This window comes from Ammospiza caudacuta, chromosome 1 (assembly GCF_027887145.1).
Source record: "Ammospiza caudacuta isolate bAmmCau1 chromosome 1, bAmmCau1.pri, whole genome shotgun sequence".
Lineage (NCBI taxonomy): Eukaryota > Metazoa > Chordata > Aves > Passeriformes > Passerellidae > Ammospiza > Ammospiza caudacuta.
In genome coordinates this window covers 112,545,561-112,566,028 of record NC_080593.1, presented here as the reverse complement: position 1 = coordinate 112,566,028, position 20,468 = coordinate 112,545,561, and the positions used below count along the sequence as shown (strand labels likewise).

Here is a 20,468-nt window from a genome sequence, read left to right as displayed (position 1 = left end):
AAGTCAGAGCTTCAGACATTGGTATCTTAAACAAAACCAGTAAAACGAGTTATTAATGGTGAAAGCCTGGAAGGGCTTGGAAATGTGAGAGACTAAGTCTAGCATTTATTTATGTATTTTCAGCTGTTGAGGAATCTTTAGCTCTCTTGGGGTTGAGGAGGGGTGTCTGGAAAAAAGTAAAAAGGTGGTAAAATCGAGTGGGAGTGGACAATCTCCATCTCTGATATACCTTCTTACTGCTTTACACTGAAAATGTTAGTGACACACTTTGAAGGCATTTCAGTCAATTGATTTAGACCTGTCTGACCTTCCCAAGGTTCTCACCACTGCTAAAGAGGGAGAAGGTTGGCACAAGAAAGTAATTATTCCAGCAGATGGTCTATTAAATTTTACTAGATCGAGAATGTTACACCAGCTGACAAAGACTGGATCTTTACAAACTGGGATTTGAAGGGGTTACTTTGTCCCAGGAAACTGTTAATTAAGTGTCTGTCCTCCCACACCCAGCAAAAAGCCAACATAAACAGTATTACGCGCTCTAGCTAGCGTTTAAAAAAATCCATTGCGCATTCATGCCTGACCAGGATCAAAATCACACTGCCAAGTCATTCAGGAGTGTGTGAGTGTTTCTGTGATTGCAAGCCCCAGCCCAAAAACTTAGTGAGTGCCTTGCTGCAAAATACTCTACAGTTTCCTCAGGACCCTACAGTGCACCACAAATCACTTTCTTTCAGAGCCAAGGTGTCTCCTTGCCCGTGAAATTAGCAAATGCCAAGAAGTTACACAGAAAGTGGTGTGCTTTTCAGTTTGTGTGCAACCTTCCCCTTTCTCCTGATAGCTGCTTTTTATCTGGGACATTCATTGCATTTCACAAAAACTGATTCCTGTCAGCTTTCCTCATTTTACAAGCACAGAAACAGGCCCTGCTGTTATGACCAGCTCTCACAAAACACTTACTACCACGAGTCTGTGCCAGCATCTTTTCTTCCATAGGTGGCTTTCTAATCTTTTCAGTACTTCCAGCTCTGCAGCTAAGCAAATCCAATCCTTCTTCTTCACTGCTACAGCTAAACGAGTGCCTCCTCCTTTTAATCTCAGGATTTGTTCCACACCTGAGGTTTCGCCATTGTTTTTTCTCCCATTCTTTCCCACTCTTCCTTTGTCTGGCATAATCCTTTATAGGCTTGGGCAATTTCCACTTCCCTTCCTCTGCCACCTGCAGAGAACCTGGGTCAAATTGGTTTCCTTCCCTGGGACAAGTCCCCAGCACACTTATTGTCCAGCTAGCACACTGTCATTAGGGAATTACTCCTCATTCCATCCCGGCCCAGAGCAATGGGCTGCAGCTCTGCCTGCCGAGCCGCACGGACCTTCACAGGCAGCCACCCCGAGAAGTGACACCTGTATTTAAAGGCTGCATCACAGCCGGGATTCACACACCTCGTGTGACACATTGCTGCCATTAACACACCAAAGAGCCGAAATCCCCGAGGCACCTCAGCGCCTCGGAAAAACTAGGTTGCCAAGGGTTTGTTTGTGATCTCTAGCTCACCGAGAAATCAGGGAGTGCCTGCTCTTTGGGCTAGAGCAAATACGTGTATTCCACACAACATTTTTAAACAGAAGTTTGTCTTCCCATAGCCAAATAGAGTTGCTTTCAGCTATTTCAGGCTCCTTCCCAGCCAAATGCAAGCATCTGAGGAATTCTGCTCTTTACTTTCTGAGAATTCCTTACCCGCATGCTTTTAAACTTCTTGTTAAAAATTTAGACCTGTAACACACTTCTAAAGTAATAGTTTCTATTTGCAAGTACTATAACATTTGGGAGCAAGAAAGTGTTGAGTATAATTTAATTGCTACTTAGCACAATACCCTAACTAATCTGAAAGTTTTAGTTTTCTCACTTATTGATGGAAAACAGACTCTTTCCCCTGGCAAGTTAATGCTCATTATCATCTTAGTGTTTATGCTAAGTCTTTATTAATAAAATAGCTTTCACATGAAGAGGAAAAATAATTTTCATAGACAGCTTTAATCATGTTACACTTATATTAGTAGTCTGAATTGAAAAAAAATTAGAATATGTGAAAACTGTGTCACGAAAATTATGTTGCTGACAGACATTCCCTAAGAGGACTTTTGCAGCTTGACCTATTAGATCAAGTTTCCATTAATACTTTGAGCACTTTATTAACCTAGTGCTGCAAGTGCTTTATTTAGATGCTAGGACCCTACAGAAGGCTTATATAGCAATTTCTGAAACCCTGAAATTTCATGTTACCTAAAAAAATGTTAAGAGTTAAAGCTATCTGGGAGGAAGCTACTGCTGGTCTGCTTTAGTGGAAGGTGCATCTCTTGAGAGCAACACACAGAAAACTGGGGGCTTGGGTGGGAGAAATAAAGGAGCAAGAAAACTTTTAAGCAATGTCCAACATAAATTTTCCTCATGAAGTCAAATTAACAACTTTTTAAAGAATCACACATAGTAATTAAATTAATAGTACCACAACTGCTGCCACAAACTTGTGGATCAGGTGGGATACCAGCAGAAGTAATGCTGTGACTACATTTTATTTGAATGTAGGGAAGAAATGAAATATAAGATAAAGCTCACACCCCTACTCTGAAATAGAGGGGGGGTCATTAAAAATGTACATGTCTCCATTGTGAGCAGACAAGAGCATACAGAAAGTGCACTGAAAAGATAAACAGCTGGATTTACTTGCTTCCATTAACCAATGACCCACTTGTCAAACATAAGCTGTAGATTTAAAAGAGTGATTATGTGAAGCCTCTTACATTACACAAAAACGATCCTAGCTATGAAATCAGATCAAGCCTGAAAATACTTGAGCACAGTCAATATTGTTCTTTTATACAGACACAAGACAAGAATCAGTTATTTGTTTAAAAACCTACAACATGATGTAAGGGTAGTTTCCTGCAGTGCTGTTCAGCAGGCATTTATCCCACACATCCCTCTCAGGTCATTAGTGGTGTGCCAAATCCCTTCTGTAAGAGGATGAAGTTCTAATGGAAGCCACTTTACAAACCTGAAGACAGGGGCAGTGCCAGCTTCCTTCTATGAGGAATGGGTACTGGGAGGCTTAAAACTGGTGCTCCCCCAGTAAATGGTACCCAGCCCACAGTAAATGGTACCCAGGACAAGTACCTGGCCTGCCTATTGACTCAGAGAGGATTTTTAACATGGTGTGCACACTTTGGTGGCAGATCTCCAGCCAAGGTTTTTAAGGCTCATGCCAGCTGCCATTGACTTTGCCCCTGTGCCCCTTTGCACCTCCCACCAAAAGCCTGTTCCTGTGCTCCTGCTCCAGGCTCAGGTAGGAGCAGACATGCAAGATGCTACAGATGATTACAACATTTGGATTTGAGTACAACAAATTACTAGGTCCCAAGACCTGAAAACCTCTAATTTTGCCACCTTGTACTGTAACACAACAGCACTTTCCACAACAGTGGCCTTCTCATACTTGACCTTGCGCTAAACAAGTGTCTAAGAAGGTTGAAGAAGCCATTATTATAAGGAACAATTTTACTCTAAGAACAACTTATGTGCTGCTTCCACCTGACCTCATTAGTGTGCAGTGCATTGCCAGTGACTCCCACTTTACTCTGACTCAGTACACAGGGTGATTTTCTGCAAGCTGTAGATCATGGAGCAACTGAAGTGTATAAGAATCCAAGCAGCCAGCTAATGAAAACCAAAGTTTCCAGCTCCAGTGATTGCAGAGAAATATTAAAAAATGCTGATACTTGGAGCCTGTCCACCTCTGGATTTTCCTGTGCTGCTGGAGACCCTGAGCACCACAGCTCAGCATCCCAATGCCTGCTGTGCAGATGCAGGCTTCAGCAGCAGCATGGGAAGAGAGGCCAGGAAAGCTCCCCAGTGCCTACCACAGCTCAGGGGCACATGCAAGATTATATTTATAAAATCTAGAAACTGCTTTGAAAAATTGCACATTTATTTTTATAGCATCTACAGGCACTATAAATACTTGATATATCTGACAAGGATTAATATTTTCAAGGTCCAACATTTTATGTTTTTTTTTTCTGCTGGAGCAAAACTCAAATCATTACTTGAATCATCCTTTAATGAACATTCTCCAGCTTCTAAATGAAGCACCATTGATAGGCAAGATGCAGAAGGCAATGAAAGATGACTAGAAACAAGGGTATCTCTTTTATATAGATTACTTTATTTTATCGCTTCAGCAGTCCTGGCATTAAGTGGCACCATTTTGTAACCTCTGAACAGCCATATTATGTATAAAATAATAATAATAGGCTTCTAACACTTTGAGTACAAAAGGTACTAGTGGCAAGAAAACAGTGCCTTTTCCTTGTTACAGTAGAAAATGAGGTTTCTATTTAATAAAAGCCCCAACCACAAGGCTATGTGTTTTTGTAACTGTAAATGTTTGTCAGTGCTGTTGACAGCTTCTGTGTTGGAAAGGATCTCATTAACTCTGAACAAAACCACACGTTATCTTTTCTGAAAAGCAAAGTTACATTCCTGATGAATCATCAGCTGCTTTGCTGAGCTCCTGTGGGATAATTTTTGGTATTGGGTACTGGAAAAATAAATATCACCCCTAAGTTCAGAATATCTTCAGACAGCACCATAAAAGGCTATCCAAGCTACCCAATTCCTAAGTTAAGAAGGGAATTGGGCTGGTGAGTGCACAGCCATAAACAAACATTCCATTTGGTTAACTTTGCTCCCTCAGGTTCAGGCTTTAGGGCTCTGGCTTTCTCATGTTGGATCTATAATGCATCTGGGCTCTGCGCAGGACCAACTCCGCAACAGATGTCCTCCACTGCATTTTGGGGGACTTTATGGTGTTTACACAGAGTGAAAATGCTTTAAAAGCACTCTGCTCAGCCCAGAAGTTCACCTATGTCACACTTCTTCAGTCTTTTGACTGAAGGAAAATTAGAGCTTCTTTAGTGGACATTTTTGAAACCAGCTGGGGGAAGCAAGTAACAAGGAACTGAGTGGGAAACAAAGTGCCCTCATCTAGAAACTGTGTTTATTCTGCACCAGTTCTGGGGCTGGGAGGTAAGGAGAAAGGAGTGAGAGGAAGCAATTATTTAGTCTGCCTGGTTTGGGTAAGCACATGTACCTTTAACATGAGCAACCAGGGAATATTTATGTCTGCAGGGAAGAACAAAAGCTCATACAGGCCTTTGTTCAGATCTGCCCTGAACACCTAATGAATTAGTAGCTCATCATACAAACATACTTTATATACACATGTAGATATATTCACATGCACACACTTTCAATGTATTTTCTTTCTCTTCCCCTCTCTCACAGTAACTGAAGTCTAACAAGTAACTCCTGAGCTAATGTTCCAGCAGAAACCAGCCTTGCTTTCTAATGTTAGGAGGTGTTGTAATTGCTTTGGTGATAGTGCATCAATCAGGGAATTGCTGCTGCCAAAAGGCCCTTATCTGCATGTCACACATGAGAGCACCTAACACAAGAACTGTAAAATTTCTTGAATATTCCAGTATCCATCCCTCATTTTGTTGTCCATATAACTTAACTCCACGAAAAAATACACACATTTGTCAGGCTCAAAGCCACTGAAACCTGACCAGAAGGTTTCCTTAGCAAAGACTAGCATATAATAGCATGTTACAGGGATTTGGAATTGTAATAGCTCAGCTAATTCTGCAGCAGTATAATGAGTCTCTGGTATTAGAAGGCTGATAACTAGATCTTCATTTGGATATATAATAGGCCATAAGGACTAAAGGATTTGAAAAGGAAAGGCTAAACAGTGAGCAGCAATCCATTGGGAATACACTGGAAAGCTGTCTGTTGCTTTGCAGAAAGGGTTACACATTGCAGGAAATCTGCACATGTCAGATAAGTTGCTGTTAGACAGGTGGGATGCAGTCTGCTTTTATAAATGTCCACTTGGTGGTTGCGCACTATCTCCATGCTCACAGTTTTCCTTAGATTTCCTGTTGTTTCCAAGTGCTTGTGACAATGCCAGCATAACTGCAGTGACAAAGCCTGACTTTAGGGAGCAGCCTCTGCTCCGTGCCAGAGCAGACAGCAACAGATGAAAGCCTCTCTGGCTCAGCACAGGGCACTGCTGCCCTTCCATCTGCAACACCTGCCCAGATGGGGGAGAACATTACATTTTCCTAGCTCTTGCTCTGAGATGCCTCCTGTAGTCGAGATTTATTGCTTCATCCTTGAGGCATACGAGCCTCTTTTGACTAAATTATAGGCTGATTGTCCTGAGAATCTCTAAGTACACTTGAGCCCCACATGTCTGCTAATTGCTGTTGAAGTCAGTTTGCAATCTGATGAGTCTGGACTATGTGGCTCCTCATTTAACTGTCCCTCTTCTACTCACTTGTGTCTGCACTGGTGAACAATTGCTGGTGGCAATTCTTGTATTTACCACAGAACTTTTCCTGAATAGTTTCTCACACCTATCAGGTATCTAGAAAAATCTTTCTGCAAACATATTTAGGTTTTTTTCCTTTTTTTTTTTTTTTTTTTCCCTAGGGCATTACATAACCAGTAGCAACCCCCCAGTTTCACAGTAAGGCAAGTCTTTTCACTTCTAGCTGTGAAGCACAAAGTATCACTACAAAATGAGCTGCCTCCTACATCCAAAGTTAGCATTTATTTACACACTGTAACAGCTTTGCAAGCATTAGCAAAAATGCAGCAGTATGTTTTGAAAATGGAAGTTCTTCATTACACAACCTGAGCATCATTTCAATGCCATGCATATATTTATTACTAGCTATGCATAAAGAAGCCCCAAGCTATTGCAAACCACTAATGCTGCAGCGCATTCCTTCCAAGGGAAAAGGCAGGAATGGTATCCAGTAGAGCATGGTGAGCACTGCCAATGGTGAACCCGTTCAAACAAGAGGTTTAGTACCAGCTATCCTATGCTCCATTTTGGCAACACTGGCATTTTCTGTTTAACAGCAGCTATGCTGCAGAAATGGTACAAGGACAGCAAGTGATGGCAATGGCAGGAAGCACGGACCTGTTCAGGGCACATCCCTTCTGAAGGCTTTCTAAACATTGCCACCTTGTGGGCCTCCTGTCTGATATCACTGGTCTGGTATCACTTTCCTCAGGTGACTTCCTGAGCACATTTCACAGATGCCAAGCTCAAGGCTGGATGGTTGAAGTTAAACTCCCATAGCTGGGATCAAAAAAGGGACAGCACCTTACGAATTCTATGTGGCATTAATTGCTAACTCTGTACTTGTGCTTCAAGTAATCCGCTCTTTTTCTGTTTATCATTATGATGGCAGTACTAATAAAGTGCAGAAGAGCCAACAGTTAACAAAACAAAAGCAGGGAAGGATACAATTTCTCAAATCTTCCAAGCAGAAGAGAGAAGTCAGACTCATTGACCACCTCTTTTTTTTTATTTTTAATTTCTTTCTGCCACCATTTCCTTCTTAGTCCAGTAAAGAAAACCCAAATTACTCATTATATGTATTATAAAATTATTAATTAATTAATTAAGAGGTCTGTGGCCTCTTGTGTAGCTTTCATCAGTTTTGTTTCATGACTATTACATAGTCAAAGAGGATGGAAAGCAATATCACTTGTTATTGATACCAAACTTATCTAGCTACTGCCTTACAGACATCAAACACAAGTTATTAGGTAAAAAACCCACAAATGCACAAACACACTTACTTTGGGCATCCAAGCACTTTCCCTGGTTGCCGGCTTGAATTGTTCCTTGCAGCAATTTGGCACTGAAAGAAAACATGAAATCTTTAGTTCAGCTACCAAATAGGAGGGGGGGGGGGAAGATTCACTGGATGGTCTTTGTCTGCCTTGGCTGAGCAGTGATGCAATAGTTGTGTGCTGAAAATTGAAATGAGTAGAAATCCTTCATTACAATGCCCTAATTCAGCTGTGCTCACAATGGCTCAGTGTCCAACACATCTGCACAACAATCAGATGCCCCCTGATATAGTAGCAGGTCTATGAGCTCCCTCATGCAGTGCTGCATTTAGAGTTTGTTCATGATTTCCAGGCACACTGGTCTTTCTTCATCCAACCAGGCTTCTTCCAAGCACAGGCAATCAGTTATGACTGTTGTGTCATGCAACTGGAGCCTTGCTGCACTTGCCTGAACAGCTTTTCAGAGGAAAAAAAAATCTGCCATTGAGAAGCACAGTAACTGTAATCCAGGAAAGCCTGTGTTTTTGCCAATACAGCACAAAAACGCTGGCAGTCCTTTGAAGTGTCTCACTTAACAATGAAATCATGGTGCTGCCCCCTTGTAGCAGCCACATTAAGGCCTATTCCCTTCTGTGTTCCTGGAGGGAATTGCCTATGGATGCTAAATTTGTCCTCACATCCGTTCTCTCAAGTGGTACATTGCAACTACAGAAACATGAGGTGGAGCAGCCATGTATGGGTTTCAGCTGCTGCCCTGAATTACATACTATGGTTACGTGGTGGCTAAGTTTCTTAATTCGACTCCTCAGTCAGCAGGAAATATCACTCCTAGCAGATAAATAATGGTTTACAGTCTGACCAGGGCTCTGGTTATTGCTTGTTTTGCATTCCTAGTCAACTAGTTGAGACAGCCCAGCAGGGAGGAGTATTCCAAAGACGTCTATCTCTGCATAACAGCACGAAACCACACCAAACAGGATCCCAGGGGTATTCGGACTAAACCAGGGACCAAGGGATGTAAGAAGCTCCCAGAGGTGAATTTATATTCCTCAAAACCCCTGTTTTAAGAGGAGGAAAACATTAAGCAATTCTCACTATACTTCACTATCATCTGGAAAAGGTAATCAGACCTTTAAAGATGGCTTGTCTAAAGGACTGGATCTCAGCTTCATAAGCTGTGACTCATCCTGGCAGAGAATTTAGGAGGGCTGCTAGCAAACTGGAAAGCTGAAGCTACCTTAAAGCCAAACCAGAATGGGAATTAGCTATTAAACATGTTATTGTTTCATTTCTTTGAATCGCTCCAAGCCTCTTAAGCTTTGCTTTTCTATGTACTGTTTTTCCTCCATTTGTTTAATGTGGAAAGTTATTCCAGCACAGCTGAAAAACCTCAGGCATTCTATTGGCAAAAGAACAGCAAATCCATCATGGCATATTGGCTTTTGGCCAAGTAGTGCCCCTCTGAAGTTAAGCTGGGATCTGAAAGCACTACTCCAACAAGAGTGTCCCATCCTTACAAGTTGAGATAATGGTTAAAAGACATCTCTCACCAGGAGGTGTTGACCAGAACTTCTAACAGGCAGCAGCAGTGGCCAGACATAGTGATCCCGTTAGAAATATGACACTCAATACATTAATGGAATGTTTTCCATGCTATACTTTCTGAAGAGTGTGATATTTACAGCATATTGAAGACAGAGGTACTTAATTGTCTTCAGAATGTAGACCTCAATTTGAGAGGGATTTGAGTAACATCACCATGCTGAACTTCATTATATTGTCTCAAATTAAAAACTCCTCATAGCACAAGTCCCTAAACCTTGGAAGCTCATTCTGCTGATGCTTGCACAGGTATGCCAAAGAGGCACATCTCAGCAACAGCTCCTGCCTTTCTGCCTGCAAACAGGCACTCACCTGAGCTGCAGGGAGCAGTGCAATCACCGTGGCCACATGAGATAATTGGCACTTGCTGCTGTGTGCAGCAGCACTGCCAGGTCTCCACCTGCTCCGTGAGCCATGCCAACACCTCAACCCGTCCTGCTGGCTCCAGAGGCCGCAGCAGCACCAGGCAAGGGAGTGGTAGGAAACACCGGATCATTAGGGTGGAATTTAGTTGAGGTGGACAAAGGAATGCAGTAGAGGTCCTAGTCAGTGTGGGTGTGAGGAAGGTAAGGATGGAGAGCTGGAGTCTCCTTTGAAAGGGTGGAGGGATAAAGATGTGCAATGAAGGCAAGGAGAAAAGGATGCCACATCCTTTTACTTCATGGCAGGCCATGCACAGCTCTCAGCTGCACACACTGGCATCACATCACCACTCTACAAAAGCCAGCAAGCACAATTCAATTCCTCAAAACTCCACAACAAACACAGGCTGAACTGATTTTAAAGTAGGTTCCCATCTCCTAAACAGTCATCTATCAATACACCTAAAGAAATTCTTTCTTCCACCTTGGAAAACTTAGGCAAAAGGGGTAAAATGCAGGAGGATGAAGATGTAGAGGATCAGAAAAATGGAAAAGACCTTAGGATACAGAAAAAAAAAATTAAGAGCATTTTAAAGAGTAGTTTTGTATATAGTAAAAGAGGTCAATATGATTATGGTTTTTTTTTTAGGGCAGAAATTTATTATTTGCTCTATGTTGTTGTAATGAAAATATTTGCAGGTATGTGTAAAGTTACCCGTAGCTGCAAGTTCCTTACATTAGACTATCCATTTCCCTGATGAATGAATTACATTGGGGGGAAACAGACCAATGTTTATCATAAAATGCTTTTGAGTTTAGCTGTTATTAATAGAATTGAGTAGCTTTTATTAGTAACCAATGACTGTTCACATTGTGCATTCAGTTCTCCCCATCCCATCCCTTGTTTCACCCTGCTACAGCTACAGTCAGGAAATGAAACCCAGGAGAGGAGGGTTGGACTAGTGGGCCACTGGTTTCCAGAGAGTTCCTCAGGGGTCCCTTCCCCTCCTTCACCAGCTGTGTATGCAGCTCTGTAGCTGCCTTTGCCACTTTTTCAGATGCTGCTGGGTTACATATCCTGTTTGATACTGAGTGCTAGTGGAGGCCTTGGGCAGGCTTGGCAAACTTTTACAGTTCACAGTTTATGGGATCTTGGGGTATTCTGTGGATTCAGCTGCTCTCCAGGGCTCACCTGGTCTCAGCATGTATTTTTTCTCTCTGTGCACACTAGCTATTCCTGCACCAACAGTGCTGAACCTACCGACACAAACTGATGCAGAAGGGGCTTCTATGATAATATCACTTGAAATGCTGTAAAGCATTGAATAGAATTTGAATGAATATTGACCCAAAAAAACCCCAAATAAAAAAAACAAGCACCCCAAACAAAACAAGAATTGGGGAAGAGGGATATAAGAGCATAAGTAGAAAGCAAAGCAACTCAATGGAAGAAGAAAGTACATCAGAGAATCTGTACTAAACAAGGAACAGCATCCAGAGGCACATACTACAATCGTAATATGAAAAGTAGTACCCATAGTTGTTAGTTTGGAAGACCAAGGAGGAAAAATTAGGACAGAATGTAATTAAAGTGATTTAAATCAAATGCGTTCTAGTTCAAAACTTTGTCTCCAGAAACTGTGTTTCCCCTGTGGGCACTGAGCCCTGTCTGCTGCTACTGTCTCTCTGTGTACTCGATGCTTTCTTCCATACTGCACAGATCTATTTTCTTCTCACTGCCAAAGACTGGAAATGTGATGTTGCATGAAACAATTTGTAATATGGGCTGACAGTCACTGATTATTGCCTCAAATATCCTCAGCACTTACAGAAAAAACTTCAAAACCAACTTATTTTTAGCAACTGAAAGAATTCAAGCAACCCCATGTGGCTGCTATCCAGGCATTCACTGAGTGGAGAATAGCTTGACAAATTACAGAAATGGACAAACTCAGAGTGTAAATCAGAAAACCATGTATATCACTATTTACATATGCTTTCCTGTTGAAAAGATGAACAGAAACATTAATTTTATGGCTTCCAGTGTCAAAGGAAAGAATGACTTTTTATGAGCTGTGCATGAATCACAAAAACCAAAACAAAAACCCCCATCTACTTCACAGATCTACTTGGCAGATTTCTCAACTTGCTGGTAACAGCCCAGCCCTGTGCTGCCTCACTGTTCCTGAGTAATTTCTCTGCATCTATTCTGGCCTCGGCTCTGTGCACTACAGGGAAGGCACAAAGGCAAGGACCCGAAGCAAAGAAATCAAGAAACAGAGCAGAGCTTAACACTACCTCCAGCTTCAAAACTACAAGAAACCCAGTCTGACCCAGAGTGCTTCACAAGGAAGACAGATCCAGAAGATGTGAGATGCTGACACCAAGCGCTTCCCACCTCTTTTGCTCTTCCCATTCCAAACACGGATTTGTTCCAGTGGTTCTGCTTCTCTCCAGTGCTCTGATTTCAAGTCATCTACTGGCACAAAAAAGGTCCTAGAGATTTCTTATAAGGCTCTGTTTCCTCCCTCTCATTTACAAAGCAAACAAACTTTTTTTGGTCATTTACATATAAAGTAAATCCAAGCTTGTCCTACTTAGCAACTTTGTAGGAAAGAGCATGCATTCTTTCTCAGGAAGACTTCTACTCTGTTTGGGAAGCCTTTCAATTTTTTCTTCCTATAGAGCAGTAAACCAATTTGTGTCATTTCTGCTGTCCTCTCCTGCCCCTCCTCAACTTCTTGTAGAGGGGAATTTCCATGATCCAAGTGACTTGCAGACACTGCTGGGTTCAAAGCTCCAGCCAAATGCAGCAACACTTACATTTTTGCAGCAGCCTGCCTGTCCTCCTCCTATTAATAAATACCTTCACTGCCTTCCTGCCCAGTAACTCTGAGACACAGTAATTATCTTCCAACTTGGAAAGGGTATAACAGAGCTCAGTTTGTGTGATTTTACTTAACTAGTGTGACAGATTTGGCAAACCTTTTCTTTTGCATGACAAGCAGTGCCAAACCAGTATATCCAGCAGTAGGTGGCAGACCTAATAGGATGACCAGATGAGACTGTGTATTTATCACTCTTTGTACTTAGCAGCAGGTAGCCACATCTCACTTATCTAAAAAAAAAAATTATCTTTGCTCCATTTGGAGAAAACAATCTCCCTTCAATTAGTTGAGGCATCCTTTTCTTTAAAATTTAGTTCAGACCATTGGTGTATACATTTCAATTTCTTTCACAGAACTAAAAGTCTGTCCCACTGGGCAGTGGCAGTGTCTTGACTTCTACATCCAACACAACCACCAATTTTGTTTGGTGCACGTCTGCAGTTTGCTACTAATGCATTTCTCTATGTACTCATGCATTATATTTTAGGGGTTTTTTTCCTGATATATCATCTTACAGAAAGCATTTGGTTTAAAAATAACTAGAGTTGATCAGGTTTCTGCTTAGTTTCATGCACTAGAATAATTTAACCAATTTCTTTTTAGTATTTCCTTATAAACAAAATCATGCTGTGATGATGCATGTTTTATAGAGAGGAAAGAAAAGCCAGCACTGACTAAGGCTTCCCATGATGAAGAATTTGGCAATAATACTGCCTTAAGGCATTCCAGCCTTAACTGTTTGCTCCTTTTTTATGTCTCTGGGCTGCCCTGCAGTTTTGCTAGAACTCTGAATCCCATCCACTCTGAAGCAGAAGCAAAAAGGGATCTAATTTTAAAGTCACCTTTTTTTTTTCTTTTTCAGATTTAGAAAAGCAAATATGGGACAGTTCCTGGGTTTTGTAGTACCCAGCAAGGCCCCATCAACACTGGGGCGTCACCACTTGAGACAACAGGATCTGTCTCACAGGCTGGTATTGCTGGCCAGAAACAGGCACAGGGAATAACTCCACTGAGTGGGAGGGAATATCAAGCTTTGAAAGCAGACACAGGCTCCTCTGATATGGCCTAAAGACTGGGGATACACAGAGCTAAGGCAGAACACACATCAGCCTTCTCCTGTTCAACGTGGAAGGAGTAAGAGACACATGGAAGACAGCGAGCAGCAGCTGCTCTGCTCCAGGTCAACTCACCACCAGCCTCCAGATTTAGCATTTCCTGTACTCAATTCTAGGCTTCATTTTGTAGCTAGATTTTATAGATTCATCATCAGTTTAGAATTAAAAAGAAGGTTCAAGGGGAAAGCATTAAAATATACATTCAAAAGTTTAAAAAAAGCAAAAATAGTGCCTGTCTTTGTGTTCTGACCTGAGCCATTTTCTGAAGTTTTTTTAAAACAGCAAATCCCAAGGTTAACATGAGGAGTCCTGATGGCATAATAATAATAAGCTGAATTATCCAAGCTGACAATCTTTGAAAATGAGCCTGCTGAACAAGCACAGTAGGAAGTGGCCAAAGAGAACTTCCATAGGAGTGTTATGCAGCGTCTGGGGGACACTCAAAATTGCCTCAGGGATATAAAATGTACCAACTTCAGCACCAGGAAAACATTTAGAACAGCAAGTTAGTTTAAAAGACAGATGTTTTAACTCAAAAAGTAACTTATGGCTGAGAAAAGTGCAGGTAGATCAGTTCAGGTGCTTGAGAATAAATGGGCTGAATACCCCACTATTATTGCATTAGTTTTTCAGATCTCTCTTTACAGTGAGTGAAGAAAATTTAGCACATCAGAGAACATTCAGCAAAAATCCCTTAGGTGGCTACGGAGGGGGATAAATGCTCCTACCAACCCTCTGTTTTAACCTAGTGCTTTACTATGAGCACTTTGCCTACAAATTGTCTAAACTTACCAACTGGGTGTCTAAGTTACAGAATTCATTAACTTCCTTTAAAAAGTAAAACAGTTCTCCAAGGCAGTGCAAGAGCTGTGCATGTATCAGACCAGAAAAGAGGTGAGGACAACAGGTCTGGAAATCAAGTATGCAAATTCTTGCCCTGGGGAAGGAATGACCTTGCTGGGTCCCAGCCAGCTGGAGACAAACTTCAGAGGGAAAAAAAAAAAAAAAAAAGAAAAAGACCCGAGGGGTCAAATTGAAAAATTGACAACACATTGAAAAACGCTCAGCAGAATGTCCTTGCAGAAAGGAGGGCAGCTCTACACTGAGCTGAGCTTGCAGATGCAGGACAGTAATTGCTGTACTCAGGGGTTGCAAAAGTGCCGTACCTGTGTACTGGGGAGCCACAAACCAGTGACAGACACTCTGGAGCCCAGCCTACCATACCAAGATAGTCAAGGAGATGGAGTGTGTGATACAGGAGAGCCTGAGAGAGTTGGGTTGGTCCAGCCTGAACATGAGAAGCTTTAAGGTGTGTGGGGGATGTATGACTGCAGCCCTCAGCTACTAAAGAGAAGGGTGTAGGGAAGATGAAGCCAGGATCTTCTCAAAGGCACACAGACACAGCAAGAGGCAACAGGCAAGTTTCAACAGGGAAAATCCTGATTACACGTTAGGAAAAGTGTTTTCATCATGAGAGTGGTTGAACATTGGGTCCAGTGAGGCTGGAAAATCTGAATGTTTGAGATATTCAGAACTCAACAAGTTCCTGAGCAACTTGATCTGTTTGGGATAGCTTTGAACAGGAGTGGACAAGATTATCTCTTTCAACCAGAACCATCCAGTGATTCCATGCAGAAGTATCACTGCAGGCTCCTTGTTGCCTGCTTGCCTTACCAGGAAAGAAAGCCCAGGAAAGAGTGAAGGTATGAACTGCCATCTTAGCCATTTTAACAGTTCTGGCAGCTTTCTCTACCTTAAACTGCTGAACAGAAAAAGGGGACCAACTCAAAGATGTAAAGATAGATTCCAAAGATGTAAAGATAAATTCCAGTATCAATGGCAATAGTTAAAGCAGCTCAAGTCTTGTAACTTGATTTTTATTTCAGCTGTTAGATGAAAATGTATATTATATAAATATAGTATACATTTATACATATAGTATACATAGTATACATAATGTATACTATATATTAATATAGTATACATTTATATTTATATATAAATGCTATATAGAATATATGTATAGTATACATATACATTAATACATGTCTACTATTAAATATATTTATAATAAATAATATTTAATATATAAATCTAAACCCAAATATTTTTCTCTTTACAGCACTGGTGAAGCAGGTAGAAGTTCTTGGACTCCTGCCTTGTGTGAGCAGAATGGATTACCTGCAGTCAATTATTCATGTACAAACCTATGAAGGCTTTAAGGCTATAATTTGTAGAAATGTAAACCTCTGATTAGATAAGGTGCTCATGTGACAGCTGATGGGACATTGAAGGGTGTGTAGCATCACCTCATTTGTCCTGCACAGATCATAAGAGATGCTCCCATAAACCAAAAGCCAAAGAAGTCTCTCCTTTTCATCTAATCAATCCCAACCATCCAGTTTTCCTTGGAGGAATGCAGGAGTCACTTTTCCATAGAACCACAGTGTGACAATCATCCCTATGCTCCCAGCTCTGCTGAAAGGACCATGTTAATCTTTTACACAATTTAATCAGTGGAGAAACGTGGGCAGGGGGTCCCAGTGGCATTGTCACAGCCCAGTGATCATGAAACACTGGAGGAGCAGGTTTTATGCCCTCTCCAACCTGCTAAGGGGCAGATCCCCTTTAGTATCTCATGTTTTGAGTCAATCCTTCAGCCATCCTCATCTGCAAGGTGGAGGAACAGCCCAGCAACACTTCACACCCTTCCACACGTATTTTGACCGAAAGCAGGAGGCGATCATTGTGCTTGGCACAGGTAACAAAATCTGGGGATTTGATAGGATTGGATTTCTTGGGGGAGTAGGCAGAGAAATACAGCTTCGTATTTATTCATATTTCAAAGTTCACTGATTTGCTTACCCTACTCAGGTGAGCACCTCTTATCACTAAGAGAAGAACTTCACTGACAAATATTACAGCTACCTATATTCTCAGTGAGGATCAGAAACCTGCACTTGCAAAAGGTCTGTCACAAAGTGGGGGCCTCCTGCCTGCAAAATGGGAAAGCTAAAATGCACTGAAGCTTGAGGACAATTGTACTGTGGTAATGACCCCACACAAATAATTACAGCTAAAACTGGAAACTTGTATATTTGACAGAGAGTACAGAACCAACTGAGCTTTTTTGGGATCTAGAGTGTATGTAGAGCTGGAAGTTTCCCCATTAAGGGAGACTCAAAAAAAGCCACAGAGGGGTTCTTCAGGGTAGGACTGTACATAAATATTGTATAAATACCTTTTCCCCGTTCAGTTACATTGGCATTGCCACATGATCACATCTTGTGAATTTCAAGTTGAAGGAAAAATATTCCAGTCTGTGAGATAAGAGTGACAGCTTGTTACCTTATTTAAGTACTTAATGATATGACACAATAAGGCAAAGTGAAACGGGAAGGGGTTCAAAAGATGGGTTGCAACCCTCAACCCCTGGAGAGGGATAGACTGCATTTGAATTCTACTATGTAAGAAACTTTTGGCTTCATTATTGAGCTGCAGTATTTCCTCCAAGAAGCTGCAGTACAAAGCTCACATTAATTATTGTTTCTTCACGTTGTTCTGCAGACAAGAGCCACAGCACACAGTGCATCAGCCCACAAACATGAACATGTGCTTTATTTACCCATTAGAAAAAAAAAATTAGGAAGTTTCCAAGTTATTTTACAGTATCAGGTTGAATTTATGCTTCCACCACATTCTGCTCTGCAAAGCTTTTTCTTCAGCACACTGTGTGTAAGCACTGATTTGGAAGAGTTCTAAACTAATTAAAATAGTATACACAATTTAAGTGTAGATACTTCTCTCACTGCCTTTCCCAGACACTTCTGTTTTTCATTTGCTGGCCAAACCAATCAAGAAAAGTCATCACTTGAATGAAGAATCAACTACTTTGCATTGATTTGTCATTTACATGCACACTATTTCCCTCATAGATTTATACAAAAGCCAATTTATCCCATTTAGAAGACAAAGCCTTTTAGCTTAGATTAGCAAAACTGGCAGTTCTGGAGTTTGGAAGGGTTTGGTTTTGTTTGTATCCTTCTCTCATAAACCTATCAGTACAGTAGATTCTGTGCAGAGTAACAAGCCTTACTGTTTCTTCAGAGGCACATGCAATCTGCCCTTGAGAGCCCAGCCTGTGTTAATGTTGTGGATAAGCTCTCTTCAGACTGTGGCACTTGCTGGAGCAGCAGCCTCCCAGTAGCTGTTTTCCTTTGGAATGACCAGAGTGTCCTTCAGCTGAGCCTGAAAGAACAATTGGCACACCTCCTGCCTTCCATAAACTCACACCTTTGCATCAAAGGCTCCTGGGATGGCAACTATCAGATATTTTCAGGCATGACTGCTTTAGGAAAGAGTGCTAGATATAAAATGTATGTACAAAAGGTGAACATGCATTTTGGAGCTCTAAATAAAATTTGTGAAAACACAGTCCTTATTTCCCAGTCATGAATTCATTTAACAAAGCCTTTCTGTTTTCATCAGGATTAGTCAGCTATTGAAGGTTCCCATAACAAGATGTTACTGAACTGAACATGTCCAAGGTGAATCAAGGTAGTAACTTGTGGAAAAAATGAGCAGCTGCATAGTGTCTGCAGCTGAAGCATCCAGCATCAGCTGAAAGCAGGTCTGTCTTTTCCAAAACAGCGAGCAGTTTTATGCAGGCTGGTGGTACAAGTCCAATCTTTCTCCCTTTTTGTTAGTCAGATTGCTTATAAACTCACATAGCAAAAATGTGAGCTTCAACCTGTGTTTTCCCATAAGATTGATTTCTCTGCAGGGCCTATCTCAGAGTCTGCTGCACTCTGCTGCAATTCCTCTCTTACACCCTCCCATTCCTGGTAGAAACATGCCACACCTTCCACATGAGTCAACAGAGCAGGGCAGCATCTCCTGCAGCAAGCAGGGAGGGAGCTGAGAGGGGAGCCTGGCTGAGGAACCACAGTCCATGCTTCAGCAGTGGGCAGGATGCTCAGAGCAATGCAGCCACGGCCAGAAATATTGCTGGGAGAATGCAATGAGCTGCACTTGATCTTGAAGCCACGGGATCAGGCAAGGTCACTGCTGGTGAAATACTCACAGGGATAAATTCCAGGTCACCCAGATAGTTAGTTAGCATACACTGGACAGCTGGAAGGCTTTACAACACTCTCAGATGACACTGTTTGGCACCTCATCAAACTAAATGCCTTTTGCCTGTCGAGAGCATGAGCACATCGTTTTACTTCAGCATCGCTCTGTTTTCCCTCGGCATGACGTATTGGTTGTGAGAAACTGCTGAATCCGAGACAAGATGTCAGGGTTCAGCTTTCCCACTCCTGTTTGATGGCAAATTGATGCTGAAGTTTAATTTCCACAATATGAAAATTATCAATATATTTTGACATACAAGACATGTAAAGAAAAATACAACTGAACTTGTCCCAACTCTAACCAGGTGACGTGATGCTACCCCGGGAAGTTCAGTGTTTTTATCCCAGGAACACTCCTGCTTTCCATTTTCAGCAGAGGTGTTCACAACCTTTCTTGTTTGAAGGGCTGTGTTCTTTCCCCTACTATTTTGTGCAGGAAAAAAGGATGTTCAAGCCAATGTAACAGTGCTCTGACACTCAATAAATCCAGGAACACAATTTACTGCTTCTTTTATAGCATTTTTTTTTTTTTACTGGAATAAGGTCACTGTTTTGCCAGTTCCCATCCCAGAGAAATGGCCCTGTCTGTGCTTGATACAAACAGAAAGGCATCCTGCAGCATGGCAAGAGAATCCAGCTCAAAGAGGTTTTATGTTTACACACACACAGAGCTATTTATTTAACTGCTGTGAGTGCACTCCATGGGGTGAGCTGGGAGTGAAACCCTCGTGTTCGACGTGATGCTCAAGTGGACAACAGCAGATGCCTGAGCAAAGCACTGGGCTTGTGCCAGGGGCTTGAACCAGAAGACAAACTCAACAAGAAGAGGAAATAAATTGGAGACAGCACAAAATTTCTTCAACTTCAGAAGTCCCAAAATTAGACAGGTAGAAAAGATAGGGGGGAATGACCCTCCTGCACAGGATACATAGGGCATGGAAGGCATATATTATTAGGTTGCTTTGATCTCACTACCAGATTTCTCTCCTGTTGGTGCTTTTTCTTCTCACATTTATTTTTATGTTCTAATAAAATCAGTTTTGTGGGCTGGAAGCCCCTAACACCTCACTTAAGCTCATAGAAGAGAGTGTGTGGCTCCCCCATGGAGCTCGGGCCCTGCTGCAGCACCCTGCAAGCACACAGGCTGACACTGGTTACTCCTGAGTGGGCTCTCCAGCACCTCCCAGGACCAGCCCATATGCTCAGGGCTGTGAGTAAAGCAGAAATGCCTTTCACTTTACCTCAGGCAAAATTCTGAACAAATCTTTACTTGGAATTCAGTTTTAAACAGTTTCATCAAGAAAAAAACATATAAACCCCACACTGTACAGCAGGACATACACAGGAAACTCTGAGGCCATATCTCCTGTACCATTCAGTGGATTTAAATGGGTACAGTTAGGCTACTGCAGAACAGACACATTTTATTTATGATTTATTATGTATCACTGAAACCAATAAAACCTGAAATAAGACCTTCACCGTCACAGATCAGAAGGCAGCTCTCCAAATTTCTTTCAGTAGCACCCAGTGAGTGCTGCAACAAAGCCTCATCAATCCCTCTGTGCCACATTGTTTTGATGGACAGAACTGTACCAGTAGCTCAGGGTTCCTTTCAAAGGGAGCCCAGAGACATCACTGCCACCCGTCAGACA

At 41.8% G+C, this 20,468-nt stretch overlaps 1 protein-coding gene across 2 annotated transcripts in view; it reads right to left on the bottom strand.

Annotated features, from left to right (window-relative positions):
• The window catches only part of MAPRE2 (microtubule associated protein RP/EB family member 2), a 97,917-nt gene that overhangs the window by 63,786 nt on the left and 13,663 nt on the right, over positions 1-20,468 (bottom strand). For both annotated transcript variants that reach the window (XM_058804367.1, XM_058804355.1), the window contains exon 2: positions 7,718-7,779. Coding sequence is in view for 1 of the 2 variants with exons in the window: in XM_058804355.1 (XP_058660338.1) it covers positions 7,718-7,779 (62 nt within the window). In the remaining variant the exon portion in view is untranslated. The remainder of the gene's footprint in view (positions 1-7,717; positions 7,780-20,468) is intronic.